Below are 16,095 nucleotides of genomic sequence, written 5' to 3'. Positions count from 1 at the left end.
TTCCTTCCTTCCTTCCTCCCTCCCTCCCTCCCTTCCTTCCTTCCTTCCTTCCTTCCTTCCTTCTTTCCTTCCTTCCTTTTTATAGGCTCCATGCCCAACGTGGGGCTTGAACCCATGACCCCAAGATTGCGAGTCACATGCTCTACTGACTGATCCAGCCAGGTGCCCCCGAATCCTGGATTTCTACTTAATGTTATGTGACAAATAAGTAGAGACATTTTTCCTTCTACGGGAAACATTAAACTTGAATAAAATGGCAATGTTTATGCTATTTTGTCATCAATTACTACCAAGAAGGGAATGGTAATAGAGTAAAGTGGAGGTAGAACTTACTTCACCATAGACGTTTACTTATGTGATTTCCTTAGGTGTCTTTAAAATAGTAACTCTTTAATGAAGTTAGTATAATACTATATTGATAATCAAAACAAATGCTCACTGAAGAAGATTTCGAATGCACAGAGAAGTATAAAATAGTGTGTGTGGGGGGAACCATCCTAGTTCTAACCCCCTGAGGTAACCATACATTTATATGTCTCCATGCCAAAAATGTATATAAAATTTATAATTAATCAAACTAGGAACAACACGTATACCAAATAGGACAGAGTTAGTACGGCAGTCTCAATATACGAAGGGGTTATGCAAAATGTAAGATAAATACAAAGTTCCTAATAAATAAATGAATAAAGATTAAGAAGAGAAAGGTTACAGGGGCACCTGGCTGGCTTCGTCGGTGGAGGAAGCGACTCTTGATCTTGGGGCTGTGAGTTCGAGCCGCACATTGCAGGCAGAGATTACTTAAAAACTAAAATAAAGTAGTTTTTAAAAAGAGAGAGAAAGATTACAAGAGGAAATTTCAAAGGCTAATGAACGTATCTGAAAAGGTTAATTTCCCAAATAATGAAAAAAATGCATACATAAAGCAAGTTGCTTATCAAATAAGCCAAGCTTTCTTCCTCTTCTTCTTCTTTTTTGGTTGGTTTTTGTTTTACAAATGGTGATATTCAGTCCTGGTCAGGGCTCAGTAAGATAGTAGTATTCTGTTGGTGAGTATGCTATTTGGTCATCTCTAGAAGGCACTTGGGCCACTCGCAAGGTGGTTTTCAGCCAGGATGCCTCATCAGCACAGCTGGCTCTGTTCTGATTGGATAGGGAATCTCTTGATAATTGATTATTAAGTATTTTGACTGTCACTTCTGCTAATAGGTATCACTGGACTTTAAAGTGTTCCTGTCTGAAGACCTAGTAGTTCTCATGGGAATGTAAACTGATCTTTCTGGAATTTCTTCATAGCTTTGTACAGTAAAGGTCTACTGGTAGTTAAGCTCCATGAGAGTAGAGAATGTGTCTTCAGTTTGCTGCATGTCCTTAGTTCCTGGAGTAGTGTTTGACACATAGTAGGTGCTCAGTAAAATATTGCTTGGATGAATAAATAGGTACATGTGATTTTGGCATAGAGTGGAAACAGATAAATGTGATTTTGGCATAGGGTATGTTGATTACTGTAATATCTTCTGTTCTCGTAACCTTAAACATTTTATTTGAGGAAAATCATGTATTATATTCCTGTGGTGGTTTCTGAAAAATATTTTTGGCTTTTAGACAATAATAGTCCTGGATTTTTTTTTAAGATTTATTTATTTATTATTTCAGAGAGAGAGAGAGAAAGCACGTGCAGGGGCGAGGTCAGAGGGAGGGAGAGAGCCTCCAGCAGACTTCCCACTGAGCACAGAACCCAATGTGGGGCTCAATCTCATGACCCTGAGATCATGACCTGAGTGGAAACCGAGAGTCAGACACCCAACTGACTGAACCACCCAGGCGCCCGAGTCCTGGATTTTTTAAAAAAGTCTTTCCCCGGGGTGCCTGGGTGGCACAGCGGTTAAGCGTCTGCCTTCGGCTCAGGGCATGATCCCGGCATTATAGGATCGAGCCCCACATCAGGCTCTTCCACTATGAGCCTGCTTCTTCCTCTCCCACTCCCCCTGCTTGTGTTCCCTCTCTCGCTGGCTGTCTCTATCCTGTCGAATAAATAAATAAAATCTTAAAAAAAAAAAAAAAGTCTTTCCCCTAAGTGTGAAGTCTTCAACAATCAATAATCAATCCATACTTGGGTATTAAGTGATGCCTATTTTCCAAGAATGTTTTATATTTTCTATGGGAACAAAATAGGAAGTCCATCAATCAAGGAAAAAGTAATAGTTCAATACTTTCTGTAACAGATTTTCCTACTGACTTCAGTTTTGCTTTCATAAATGTTTTAACTTCATTTTTGACCTCTAGTTGGCAGAGGTTTGAGTGATCTTAAGTATCTCTTTACACTGAAGATTTTCCCATCAACCCAACTGTAACCTAACAATTAAGTATTAATTATGGCATATTACAAAAGAATGTATGAAAACATGTATGTGTAGAATGGGGTATACAAAAATAGCAGTAAATGAACCCCCACGAGCATTCCACCCAGATAAAGAAATAGAACATTACTAGCCCCCAGAAGCTCCCTATGGCCCCACATCCTACTCCCTAATTGAGTATTATCCAGAATTTAGTGTTAAAAAATATTCTCGTTTTTCTTTATAGTTTTTTTTTGTCATTTATGATTGTATCCATAAACAATATATTGTTTTTAGTTTTGCCTGTTTGGAGACTTTATATAAATGAGATGAGATGGACAGTTGAGTTGTTTCCAGTATTCTGCTGCTATGATTCTGCCACTACATACATTCTTACTCCTGCCTCATTGTGCACATGGACTAGAGTTTACTGTCTAGGTCCTAGACTTTAAGTATATATGTAGTGGAGGAATACCTAGGTGTATTGCAGGGGCACAAGTTCACCTTTACTAGGCAAAACCAATTTCTTTTCCAAGGTCCCCAGCAGTGTATGACCCTTCCCATTGCAATGCATTATTAATACTTGGTATTTTCTGACTAAATTTTTGCCAGGCTGGTGGGTGTGAAATGGAATCTCATGGTAGTTTTTTTTTTTTTTTTAAGATTTTATTTATTTGAGAGAGAGAGAGAGATAGCAAGAGAGAGCATGAGCAGGGGGCAGCAAGAGGGAGAAGCAAGCTCCCGATGCGATGTGGGACTTGATCCCAGGACCCTGGATCATGACCTGAGCCAAAGGTGGACGCGTAACCACCCAGGCACCCCTCATTGTAGTTTTAATATGCCTCTCTCTGGTTGCTAATAAGGCTAAATATCATTTCATGTTTAAAATTCTTTTTTTTTTCCCCTTTTGCAATTGCGTTGTTTTATCTTGTGAAGAAAACTGATTTGAAGGTGCTCTTTCTATATTATATATACTAATCCTTTGTTAATCAGATGTATTACAAATATCTTCTCCCAGTTTATCCTTTATCATTTCACTTACCTTGGGGTATCTTTTCATGACCAAAAGTTTTTAGTGTTTATTTGGTCAAGTTCATTAATTTTTTTCCGTTATGGTCTTTTACATTTAGATCCTTAACCTATCTTGAATTAGTTTTTATAAATTGTAAGAAACAAAGGTTTGATTTCATTTTTTCTAGTAGATACTCAGTTATCCCAGCACCTTTTTAAAAAAAATATATTTATTTATTCATTTTAAAAGATTTATTTATTTATTTGAGAGAGAGCACACAGGAGGGAGGGGCAGAGGGAGAGAGAAACGTAAGCAGACTCCATGCTGAGCACGGAGCCCAGTGTGGGGCTCGATCTCACGACCCTGAGAGTACAACCTGAGCTGAAACCAAGAGTCAGATGCTTGACCTACGGCGCCACCCAGACACCCCTAAAGATTTTATTTTTAAGTAATCTCTACACCCAGCATGAGGCTTGAACTCACAACCCTGAGATCAAGAGTTGCATGCTCCCCTGACTGAGCCACGCAGGCCCCCCTCTCCCACACCTTTTCTTGAACAGCCTGTTCTTTCCCCTTTGGGCCCTGATGATGGTAGTGGTGGTGGTCATGATTAACACTGACCGAGGGCTTACCACGTGCCAGCCAGTGCTCTCAGCATGAGATAACATTCAATCCTTACAGTAACCTCCAAATAGATCCTGCTTTTATCCGCGTTTTTAAGACAAGAAGCCGAAACACAGAGAGGTAAGGTAGCTTGCTCCACGTGACTTAGCTGGCATGCCAAAGAGCCAGAGTTCAAACGAAGCCATTCTAGCTCCAGACTCCAGGTGCTCGGCCATCAGGTTCTTTGTTTTCTGTATGGCTTCCTCTTTTCCATACAAAGTTGTTTTTGCATAGGCCTGTTCTGTTCTTTGCCTTTGCCTGTTTTTCTGTCCCTGGTCAGTACCACACAGCTTATTAATTAACTTCATTATAAGTCAGTTTACAGTACGGCTATTACCCCCACCTTGTTCTTCAAGCGTGTTTTGGCTATTGTTTGACCTTTGCAACTTCCATTTGAAGCTTTGGATTCTGTTCTCAAAACTTGCTGGACTCCCATTGAAACTACATTGAATCTACAGATAATTTGGAGGAGGGTTGATATATTTACAGTAGATAGCCTTCCAATTTACGAACATGGCTCATGTCTCTCCATTTATTCCAGTTTTCTTTAGTGTCTCTTTAAATTTTATTTATTTATTTATTTTTAAAGATAGTATTTATTCATTTGAGACAGAGAGATACAGAGGGAGAGCATGAGCAGGGGGAAAGGCAGAGTGAGAGGGAGAAGCAGACTCCCTGCTGAGCTAGGAGCCTGACAAGGGGCTCGACCCCAGGACCTGAAGATCATGACATGAGCCAAATGCAGATGCCCAACCATCTGAGCCACCCAGGTGCTCCTTCAATGTCTTTTTCTTTTTTTCTCTTTTTTTTTTTCTTTTAAAGATTTTATTTATTTATTTATTTGACAGAGACAGCCAGCGAGAGAGGGAACACCAGCATGGGGAGTGGGAGAGGAAGAAGCAGGCTCCCAGCGGAGGAGCCTGATGTGGGGCTCGATCCCAGGACCCTGGGATCACGCCCTGAGCCGAAGGCAGATGCTCAAAGACTGCGCCACCCAGGCGCCCCATCAATGTCTTTTTCTAAAAAAGATTTTATTTATTTTTATTGAGAGAGAGAGCTCATGCGTGCACAAGGGTCGGGGAGGGCAAAGTGAGAGACAGATCTCAAGCAGACTCTGTGCTGAGCAGGGAGCCGGTCACAGGGCTCGACCCCACAACCCTGAGATCATGACCTGAGCCCAGACCAAGAGTCGGACACTTAACCGACTGAGCCACTCAGGCGCCCCTTATTTATTTATTTTTTAAAGATTTTAATTTATTATTTTTTAAGATGTTGTTTTTAAGTAATCTCTACACCCAACATGGGGCTCGAACCCAGAACCCCAAGATAAAGAGCCTCATGCTTCACCGTCTGAGCCAGCCAGCCAGGCACCCCTCATTTAATCATTATATTTTATTTACTTATTTTTAAAAGATTTTATTTATTTTTATTGAGAGCGAGAGAGAGCATGAGCAGGGGGAGGGGCAGAGGGAGAAGGACAAGCAGACTCTGTGTTGAGTGTGGAGACTGACACGGGGCTCAATCTCGGGACCCTGAGATCACGACCTGAGCCAAAACCAAGAGTCAGATGCTTAACTAACTGCGCCACCCAGACGCCCCTCATTTAATCATTTTAAAACACAGGCTGTAAGTCACAAAGAGGTCTTAGAGAGAGAGAGAGGGATTGTATTAGTTGGCAAAGACTCAAAGAAAACTGTCCCGTGGAACCCTGGCTGTGGTCTCCAAGGCTCTGGCTGATCTGGCCTCTGTCTTTCTCCTTATCACACCCTTCTTCCTCTTTATCTTCACACTCGAGGTATACTGGATAGCCTTCATTTCCTTCAATTTTGCCATGTTCTTTCCTTCCTGGGGCTTCTGCATGTTCTCTTCCCTCTGCCTGGACTGTTTCCCTCCCCCACCTTCTCCTCCCGGCTTCTCCCCATTTTGCCTAACTGGCTTTTCCTTTTCCTTCTTGTTTCAGCTTGAACATCACTTCCTCTGAAAGGCTTTCCTTAATCCCACAACTAGAACCGATCCCACACTCCTATGATCCCACTGCCTTTTACCTTAATTAAAACTCCTCTGTCCTCATCTGTAATTCTAGTGCGTGGCAGAGAGCTTGGCTCATGGTCGGCTCTCAAAGTGAAATGGTTGGGTTCTTGCAATTTATTGGAAAGAGAGGGTTGTATGGGTTAGATTGAAAATAAGAGACCCAAAGAGAAGTGGCTCAGATGATAAGGACACATCATTCTCACACTACAGGGTCCAGAGGCAGGCCGTTCTGGGATTGGTGTTGAGATCCAGTGACTTGATCTGCCATCCCAGCCTATCAATCAGGGAGGCTTCCTCCTCGTGGTTGCAGGATGGTTGTAGCAACTCCAAGCATCCCAGGCAGCTATGACCAAGTCAAGTCAAGAAGAGGAGGAGTTTTTAGGGAGGGCGACCTTTCTCAGTAGCCACCCATAGATATCCCACCCATCTAGTTAGCCAGGGTGACAAGTCATGTCTAGCTAGGGGAGCTGGGAAAAGATACAATCGAGGTGCTCTGCCAAAGGGAAGATGGGATGAGTAAGGGGATAGCTGCTGGACTATCACCTCTTAGCTCCAGCACCTGTTCCTGGAGAGCTTCTGATTGGTCCAGTCTAGTCTGTCGTATGGGTCCTTTGGGTCAGATGCTCGGCTGTGGCAGTGGGCTGGAGAGTGGGGAATCCCTTGTCTTAAAAAGAGAACAACACCTATGTGTTTGCTTAACCACCTTTACTTAAAATTGGAAGTGAGTTCATTGCTAAGTGTTTGGAAAATCTTTTGCATTGATGTTAAGTACGTTTCAGGTGACAGGGCTTAAAATTTTTTTTTCCTATGATATTTCTGTAATATTTTGCACCCCTTCCCCCCACACATGGAAATATTTATGGAGTTTAGAAATGAGTCAGGCCTTTAAAAATCTGGGGTTTTTTTTTTCTTCTCATTAAAAATCTAGCTTATATGCTTTGTTCTCGTTTAGCCTTTGGATTGCCTTCAGTGTTCTGGCATTAGGGTGTGGTTTCTTCTTACTTCCCTGTCCCTCCTTTCTTCCTCCCTTAGGTTGGTCTTGAACTTGTTTCCTGGGGGCACGAATCACCTGTAGAGAACAGTGTGGGATGTTGGAGAGGGCTGCTTAGCTCTCCAGGGTTGGAAGAAAGGAACGCAGGGCAGCCGGAGGAGGGCAGGTTACTGAACGCTTGTGTCTGCTGATTGAGCAGGCTCGGGACAGGAGAGACCAGTTCCTATTTAGTCAGACTCAACGGAGCGGATGGATAAACACCAGGAAATGAGCAAGTGGATTTCATCTCCAGGCTGAAGCCAGACCCTGATGATACTGAACATTTGTGTTAAAGATGTTCATGTCACAAGCACGACTGGACAAAGCCCCTCTTGCATTATCACAGCGAGACGGCATTTTTTCTTATACAGAGCAAGACTTTGCTTTCTGTGACGAGTTTCTGTCTTTCCATTAGAGCTGATTGATTCAATCCACCCTGGATACACATTAGAGCCATCTTTCTAACCCTGGGTTTTATAGCTCCATCATCTTTCATACTTTTCCTCTTCTACTTAAGATATTAACAGTGTCTGGACGAAGGAGTAATTTTTATGACCACTTTAAAAATGACTGGTTTTGTTTTTTAAAGAAAAAAGTAAGCATTCTTTAAAACGGTGTTTTTTTTCCTTGAAAAATAATATTCTTTGCGATCTCTTTTAGTCAGTATATTTGGGGCAGGCACAGGTGTTTATTTTTGTTTGTTGCTTTTACTGTATCCAGGGGAACGGAGGGGGAGCAGAGAGTGACTACAGTATTCTAAGTACATTGAAATAATAGGCCAGAAGCTTCTTGCGGCTTCTTAAAGGAATACATTCCATAGCAATCTCCCCTCCAAATCTCCTCCGCTTAGACTCGAGGAGAGTCAGAATTCCGGTGCTTTGGGTACAAGCACTGTTTTTCACCCTCTCTCTCGTCATGTCAGGATGCAGTGTAAGATTCGGCCCCGCATTCATCAGCCTCAAGTCTGTCCATCCCGTCCAGCATCAGCCTCCTTGCTGCCCTTTTACACAATAGAATTATTGTCATAAAAACATGAAAATGCAGCTTTTCAGATTCTGTGTGCTTTTCCACATTCTTTACACTGCTGACTTCATCCACATGCTGTTGCCTCTTAAGCTTGTTAAAGTTTTGTTGTTTTTTTTAGAAGATTTTATTTATTTATTTATTCATTCATTTATTTATTAGAGAGAGAGAGAGTGAGCATAGGGATGGAGAGAGACAAGCAGACTTTGTACTGAGCAAGGAGCCTCTTGCAGGGCTCGATCTCAGGACCCCGAGATCATGACCTGAGCTGAAATCAAGAGTCAGATGCTCAGCTGAGCTGCCCAGGCACCCCTAAAGTTGTTGGCTTTTTTTTTTTTTTTAAACTCATACATATGTTTTCATTCTGTGTTTGTTTACATTTTACTTCTTGGGTTCAGAATGCCAATGCTGGAAGGAGCCATAAACAGAATAGTTCCTTAGTATTTTCATTTTCACCACAGTAACAGAGCTCGGTACACTGTGGCTAGTTACAGCAAATATGCCTCCATCGGTACCTGGTTCTATGGCAGTTTGTGGACTTGCATCTTAAAAAGATTCTGAGTTCAGTAAAACCTTCCATTTTGTGCCCTTTTCCTAATTAAAACCTTTTGTATTAACTTGACTGTCCAACCATGAGACTGTGATGTTGGAGCTCCTAGCGTCACTTATGTCTCACAGTCTTGCTCTTCAACCCAGGGGAGCGCGCCCCTCCTAATTCACAGAACCTATTTCAGAAATAGAAGATGGATGTGTGATTTTACAGAAGGTGTCTGTGCTGCTTGAAATAAACCCTCTACCGCCGGCCTTTACCTTTCATCTGTTCTTTCTGTGTAAATAATGAATTTCCTTTGGGTAATGGTTTTTCATCATTTCAAGGTTTGACACGCTCATGCTAAAAATATATATTTCGGTATTTCTGCCTTTTTCTAAGGATTTATATATTTTGAGAGAGAGAGAGAGAGGAAGAGAGAGAGAGCGAGCCAAGTGGTAGGGTGGGAGAGGTAGAGGGAGAAAGAAGCCTCAAGCAGACTCCCCAATGAGCACAGAGCCCAACATGGGGCTCGATCCCAGGACCCTGGTTTCGTGACCTGAGCCGAAACCAAGAGTCAGCTGCTCAACTGACTGAGCCACCCAGGCACTCAAGGGAATTTCTGCTTTTAATATTATGTATGAGAAAAATTCTTTTTATTTGTCCGTGGAGATTAATTGAAGTCTTTGTTTCAAATTGGAGATCTGGAATTTTAGGTGGTATCCGTGATGATACATTTTTGTTCGTAAAGGTTTATACAACTTTTTTGTCCCTATATATACAGCTACTTTAATATTCAGAACCTAATTGATTTTTAAAAACATTTTAAGTGGAGGTTTTGTTACATTTAGTCTGAGTAAATCTATACGTGCTGACACTTTTCTCTCAAAGATAAGAGGAAGCTAATACCAGTAATATCATCCCAAGGGATTCTGTTCAAATAGAGGCATTTAAAGTCTGCTTCTCAAAGTGCCCTAGTCCTTTGGAAAGTGAATTTATCCTAAATTAGAGTATCCTGAAACAGTGCTCTAGACAGCACGGATGAAAGTGGACCCAGCGATATGGAAGGGATAATGCTCTTCACTGAGTGACTCACTGGGGGACAGATGGGTAGAGAGCTGGCCTCAGGATACCCTTCCTCTGAGTCTGAGCCATTGACACAGAGGTAACTTTAGCAACTTAGTTTCTTACCAGATTGGCTTGTTCCGGGCATTTTGAGTTTGTGTCGGTTTAGTAAACTTTTCAATGACAGGAAGTACTGTACTAAGAACTGACCTATACTTTGGAGAAAAACTTCCTTGAGGCTGACTTGGGCCTCCTCATTTTAACACAACTACTTTTCTGAAAGTAGCCCTTGTGTCACTTCTTCTGCAGACTTTGAGAGAAAAATCAGATTTCAGAAGACTTCTTAAGCATAGCGAGACCAGTCTTGGCACCTTGACTGATGAGTTGCTGTTGTAGACAGATGAAGGCAAAATTTGTGTTGAACTTCATGATGCTTCGGGAACTCTGATGAAGATACAATGACCCAAACAACTGCCGTGGTTCATACTCCTGGTTCGGTCTTCAGTGTGCCTACAGCCAGACCTGAAAATAATTGGAAAATACAGTAATTGCATTTGATTGATGCACTTGTACTCTCCTCATTTGTCTCTGCAGCTGACTCAGCCTCTTGTAGCCAACAGCTCCTGGCACGGACCTTTGTTTGGTTTGAATTCAGGGAGCAATAAGAGGTCAAGAGGGGGCCCATCGCGTTGTAGCCAGCTCCTTGGAAACATCCACCTGCAGTTCTCTTGGCAATGTTGGAGTTAATTCTTGAGTGTATATAGAGTAGGCACTGGTACATTAAACATAATTTTCCATTAGGTCATATATTATCTGCCTTCCTTAATCTTTGGAAATACGAAGCTTCCAAACAGATTTTAGAGTGTGTGTCATGAGGTAGGAGTTCTTAAAGTGCAGTCCCTGGACCTCCGGAGGTTCCAGAAACCCTCTTATGGAGTCCACAGAGTCAAAACTATTTTCATAATGATACTAAGACATTGTCTCAGTCACTATGTGGATGTTTTCGCTCATGGTACAAAAATGGTGGTTGGGAAGGACGCTGGCACCTTGGTGTGAATCAGGGCAATGGCTCCAAACTGTAGCAACAGCTCTTGTATTCTTCACTGGTAGCTGTTTAAAAAAAATCAGTTTTATCTAAAAATGTCCTCGATGGGGGCGCCTGGGTGGCTCAGTCAGTTAAGCATCTGCCTTCAGCTCAGGTCATGATCCCAGGGTCCTGGGATCAAGCCCTGCACAGGGCTCCCTGCTCAGCGGGGAGTCTGCTTCTCCCTCTCCCCTGTCCCCCCCCCCCCCCCGTCATGTGCTCTCTCGCTCTCTCTGTCAAATAAATAAGTGAAATCTTTTATGACAAGATGGGAAGTATGCCTGAAGCACTTAGTGTTACCCGGTTACTTAGGTGATTATATTGTGAGCTGAACTAAGTGCTTTTTTCATGGACACCATTTTTACTTAAGAGATCAATTGAAGGACAAACTCTTGGGCATTTGGCAGATATTTTCTCAAAAATGAATGAAGTGAGCCTGTCCCTTTAAGGAAACAAGTATTTGTTGCCAATGATAACATTCTAGCTTTTAAGTGAAAATTAGAATTTTGGAAAATTTGTATTTGCCACTGTGAACTTGACAGCTCCCCAGTATTTAAAGATTCATCATATTCTTGATCTCGGGGTCGTGAGTTCAAGCCCCATGTTGGGCACAGAGCTTTTTTTTTTTTTAATTAAGATTTTATTTATTTATTTGAGGGGGGGGATTGAGAGAACGAGTAGGAGGAGGGTCAGAGGGAGAAGCAGACTCACTGCAGAGCAGGGAGCCTGATGTGGGACTCGATCCCAGGACCCCAGGATCATGACCTGAGCTGAAGGCAGACGCTTAACCAACTGAGCCACCAGGCACCCAGGCATAGAGCTTATTAAAAAAATAAATAAATAATAGGGCACCTGGGTGACTCAGTCGGTTAAGCATCTGCCTTTGGCTCAGGTCATGATCCCAGGGTCCTGGGATCGAGTCCCATGTCAGGCTCAGCAGGGAGTCTGCTTCTTCCTTTCCCTCTGCCCCTCCTCCCCACTTATGCTCTCTCTGTTAAACAAATAATTTTTTTAAAAAAATCTTTAAAAAATATTAAAAAATTAAAAATTAAAAAAATACTTGAGATAGATAGCAATATAAACAAATGTGGTTTTAAAATATTTTGTAATGAAATGTGGCAACACTTGGAAGATCTGCAAGTATCAGTGAAATGATATTTTCTAAATGACCCATGCATAATGTTACACTGTCATGTGCAGGTAAAAGATCCATTCAAAGCCCAAGATCGACGACTGCATTTTATTGTAATCCGAGATGGAAAATGCATTGGGGTGGTTTCAGATTTCACACTGCAACTAGCCTTTAAGAAACTAGTATTAGTTGAATCTTGGTGTGGTATCAAATAATAGCCAGAATTACCTAAAAAGGCTATTGAAATACTCTTCCACTTTCTTACTGCATATCTGCGTGAAGTCTTATTTTTTTCGCATATTTCAGCCAAAGTAAGGAATCACAGCAGATTGAATGCAGAAACATCTGAGCGTGCAGCTGTCTCCTATTAAGCCAGACATTAAAGAGATTTGCAAAAATGTAAAACAGCGCCAGTTTTCTCACTTTTTTGCTGTTGTTGTTTTGGAAAGGAAAGTTCTTAAAAAGAAAACAATGCTATTTATTTTGACGTGTAATGGACTTAGTGTCGTCTTTTTAAATGAATTAATAAATGTGTTTAAAACTCTCTCAGTTTTTAATTTCTGATAGAGTAAATATTGATAGCCATAACCCCCATAAATAAAAGCTTTTGGAGGTCCTTAATGATTTTTAAGAGGGCAGAGAACCGCAGTCATGTAACATCACAAGGAAAGGGGTCATCTTTGATAGTGGCCCCATCTCCAAGGGGGCAAAGGCTGTTTTTTTTAAAGGGCCATTTATAATATTTGCTCACAAAGGAGTCTTTTTAAGATTTGGACTGTTTTTCCATTAAGTTTTCCACATTTTGGTCAAGAATGTAAGTGGGTTGATTAGTTTTTCATCTGTTTTGAATTTGCTTTTAGCTGCTGTCAAGAAAGTCCATGCCGTGGCGATACATGTGATGGGAGTGGTAGAGTGTGGCATCATTACGGATGTTTTAGTATTTTTAAAAATTTTATTCATGACAACATTTTGTTTCATTTCGTTCTTTTTTTAAGTAAGCTCTACACCGAGCGTGGGGCTCGAACTCACGACCCCAAGATCAAGAATCGCACGCTCCACCTACTAAGCCAGCCAGACGCCCCTAAAGGTGTTTTCATACAGCATAAAAAGAACGATACTGTATGGACAAGCAAGGACTAGCTTATTTGTTGCTACTGAGTACGGTTTTTAGTATTAAGATCTTCTATCTTATTTTGACCTTACTTTAGTGCTTTATGATAGCTTGTAGAATGTTCCTGAATACAGATAACTTTATTGAAAACATACTGTTGGTTTGGGGCCAGTAATTTTTAAGCGAGACTAAATTCAAATGTAGATTTTTTTTAAAAAGAGTTTTGGTATCCAAAGCTGTTGCTCTGTATTCTGTACATCAGGGCTAAAAAAAAAAAAAAAAAAAAAAAAAAAATCGCATACTCACAGAGAAAAGTATGTAGTGAGATTATCAGCAGGACAATCTAAGAGCAGATCGGGTTAGCAAGTTTTCAAGGCAACCCCTGTAACTCCTGAAAATAGTAAAGTTCTGGGGATGGGAGATGAAACAGAGAGAGGACTCTCTAATGGACGGAGGGGTGTGGAAAGGAGTTTTTAAATAGGATCGCTATGAAACTAGATTAGCAAGGGGTTACCTACCAGCCCAGAGCTTTAGACAGACCTTGCTCTAAATAGCTACGAATGATTTGTAATCACGACTTGAATTGTTTGTATATTTGTTCTCTCAAGTAGTTTGAAGTGACCCAGTCTTGTTTACACTATTAATTTGCTTGACAATCCTCGTCTTTATAGAGGACCTAAATAAATCACCTTCCTGACCAGTGTTCCTTGAAGGGAACCTAGATGTCTGTGAAATATGTTATTGGGAACCAAGAATCAACAAAAACCGTAAATAGTTGTCTCTTGTTTTTTACGATAATGTAAACAATTATTAGATTTAAGGACATTTCACGGGGATTCTTTTCCATGAGAAAAACATTCCAGTAAAATAAAACCTTAGTTTCTCAAACTGTCCTGTGGGCCTGGGTGGGAGTAACGTTGAGGAAATGAGTTTTCTTCAAGAAGAGAATTTCTGACGTTGGAGAAAAAGTGTTCTTGACTCTGCGGGGTACCTGCTCCCCCCCCAAGGTGGGCTTCTAGGGAACCCCGCGTACTCATTTTCCGGTTTGCACAGCTTTGAATGGGACACAGGATGCCAGCACGAGGACGGGTGTAAGGTGGGAGATGCTGGGTTTTAAAACCAAGCTGAAGGATGGCACGGAGGGTGTCCTGTTGGATCGCACACACCTGTGATAGGATTAAATTCTGGCTTTGTAGTTTTATATCTGATTTGACGCTTTTCCATTTTCCATGAGCCTCGTGGCTGAGTCGTGAAATTAGGCAGGGAGAGCTTCTGCATCTTCAGGCCTATGACTCCACTCGGCTGTGGTCGGTGGCCCCCGGCGGTGAAGTCCCAGGCTGGGGCCAGAACCCGCCCCCTCTCTTCCTGCCCTCTCCCGGGAGGTAGCAGATGTTCCATCTCTCTCGGGGCAGCTCCCCCTTCCCTGCGATGTCGCGCTGACACTCCCTTCGCTTTCTCAGGCCTCTCCAGGCTCGCCCTCCGGGGCCAGGCCCTCTTGACTAACTCCGTGCAGAGTTGCAGCTGACTTTGCCGACCCCCTCCTTGGATCCTTGTCTGCTTCAGATCCAGCAGCTCACAGGCCTCCCTCTTTGAGCTCCGAATAGATCTGTGTTTCCAGCTCCCTGCTGGACATGTCACTCTCTTGTGCAACGTGTCGCTTCACCCCAGACCGCCGCCCCTTGGCTCTCTGGTCCCGGGAGCCAGAGGCAGGGAGGCCCCCAGAATCCTGCCTCTCCCTCATATTCCTTTCCAGCCTCCTCATGCAATCGGCCACTAATACTAGCTGATTCTAGTTGTTACGGGTCTGTATATCCTCCTCTTTCCTCCCATTTTCTTTCACTGGACTAGCGAACAATCTCCCGACTTCCACGTCCTGGCGATTCTAAACATGTCTGTGGGCGTGCCTCTCTCCTTGCAAGTTCAGCGGCTCATTTGAACGCCCTGGTGAAGCTAAGCTCCTTTGCACCTTGTTTGAGGCCTGGGGTGATGGGCCGGGACTTTTTCCAGTTTCTTACCCACCACCATCCTTCCCTTGAGCCTTCCCCCACCTTCTCTCCAGAGGGACAAGTCCCGTCCCCCCATCCCCAGATTCCTGGATGTGTCCCCACCTTTGCAGTAGCTGTTGCTGAAATAGCATCCTCTCATTCTTCTGGTATAGGGACCTTCAGGCACTCTGCAAGATGGGGCTCTATTTCTGTTCTTGTAGGTTCCCTGGCTCTTTTCCTGGCACACAGTGTGGGTTTGATAAATGTTCGAATGTTTGAATAAAGTCCACATGAGTCATTTTATTTTTCTGTTTGAAGAAAGCAGTATTTTGTAACCCTTCTTGCTCCCATTTGCTTCCCCGAATTTCAGTGAGCTGTTTTGAGTAACTCAGAGATAACAGGTAAGGTACTGGCAAGCACGACTGTGTTGATGTGAGTGTTTCACCTCTCGGTTTTCGGACCCTGGAAAATATATTTTCCTTTGCACCAGGATGTTAACTATATCCCCAAACCATGTTTCTAACATGAACGAATGGGTCAGAGTTCAGTACCCCAGGCAGTTTTCAAACCAAATTTGGTAATGTTGATTTAAAACCGCTCAACAAGGAAAGCACCCAGTACAATCATGGAAAATATTAGAACTGCTCTCTACCCAGCGACATATTGTTGAGAGAATTGTTCACTGAAATTATATTAATCACAGAGAAGGATTATAAGGCACTCTCTCTCTGTTTTTTTAAACAGGATCAATTTGACAACTTAGAAAAACACACACAGTGGGGAATTGACATTCTTGAGAAATACATCAAATTTGTAAAGGAGAGGACAGAGATCGAACTCAGCTATGCAAAGCAACTCAGGTAAGTTGATATTGAAAAAGGTTGTTTGTTGACTGCAGAATGGATGTAACGATAGTTTGTATTTTCACTTATACCGTGAATGTATAATCCTTTAAATATGTCTTTTTTGCCTTTTATATAAGGTGACATTTCAATAGAAACCATTGCTTTTGATATAGAAAATTCATTTTCTTAGAACAATAAAAATAAAAATTAAGTTATTGGCTTTAGGCTTTTTTTTTTTTTTTTGAA

The 16,095-nt window shown here is 42.1% G+C and overlaps 1 protein-coding gene across 3 annotated transcripts in view; it reads left to right on the top strand.

Annotated features, from left to right (window-relative positions):
• FNBP1 (formin binding protein 1) overlaps positions 1 to 16,095 on the top strand; it is a 133,218-nt gene that overhangs the window by 32,074 nt on the left and 85,049 nt on the right. For all 3 annotated transcript variants that reach the window (XM_040632064.1, XM_040632066.1, XM_040632065.1), the window contains exon 2: positions 15,749 to 15,864. In XM_040632064.1, the coding sequence (XP_040487998.1) occupies positions 15,749 to 15,864 (116 nt within the window). The remainder of the gene's footprint in view (positions 1 to 15,748; positions 15,865 to 16,095) is intronic.

The sequence above is a fragment of the Ursus maritimus genome, unplaced genomic scaffold (assembly GCF_017311325.1).
Source record: "Ursus maritimus isolate PB19 unplaced genomic scaffold, ASM1731132v1 scaffold_17, whole genome shotgun sequence".
Classification (NCBI taxonomy): domain Eukaryota; kingdom Metazoa; phylum Chordata; class Mammalia; order Carnivora; family Ursidae; genus Ursus; species Ursus maritimus.
The sequence above is the reverse complement of the archived record's forward strand: the minus strand, read 5'-3'. Positions and strand labels throughout refer to the sequence as shown.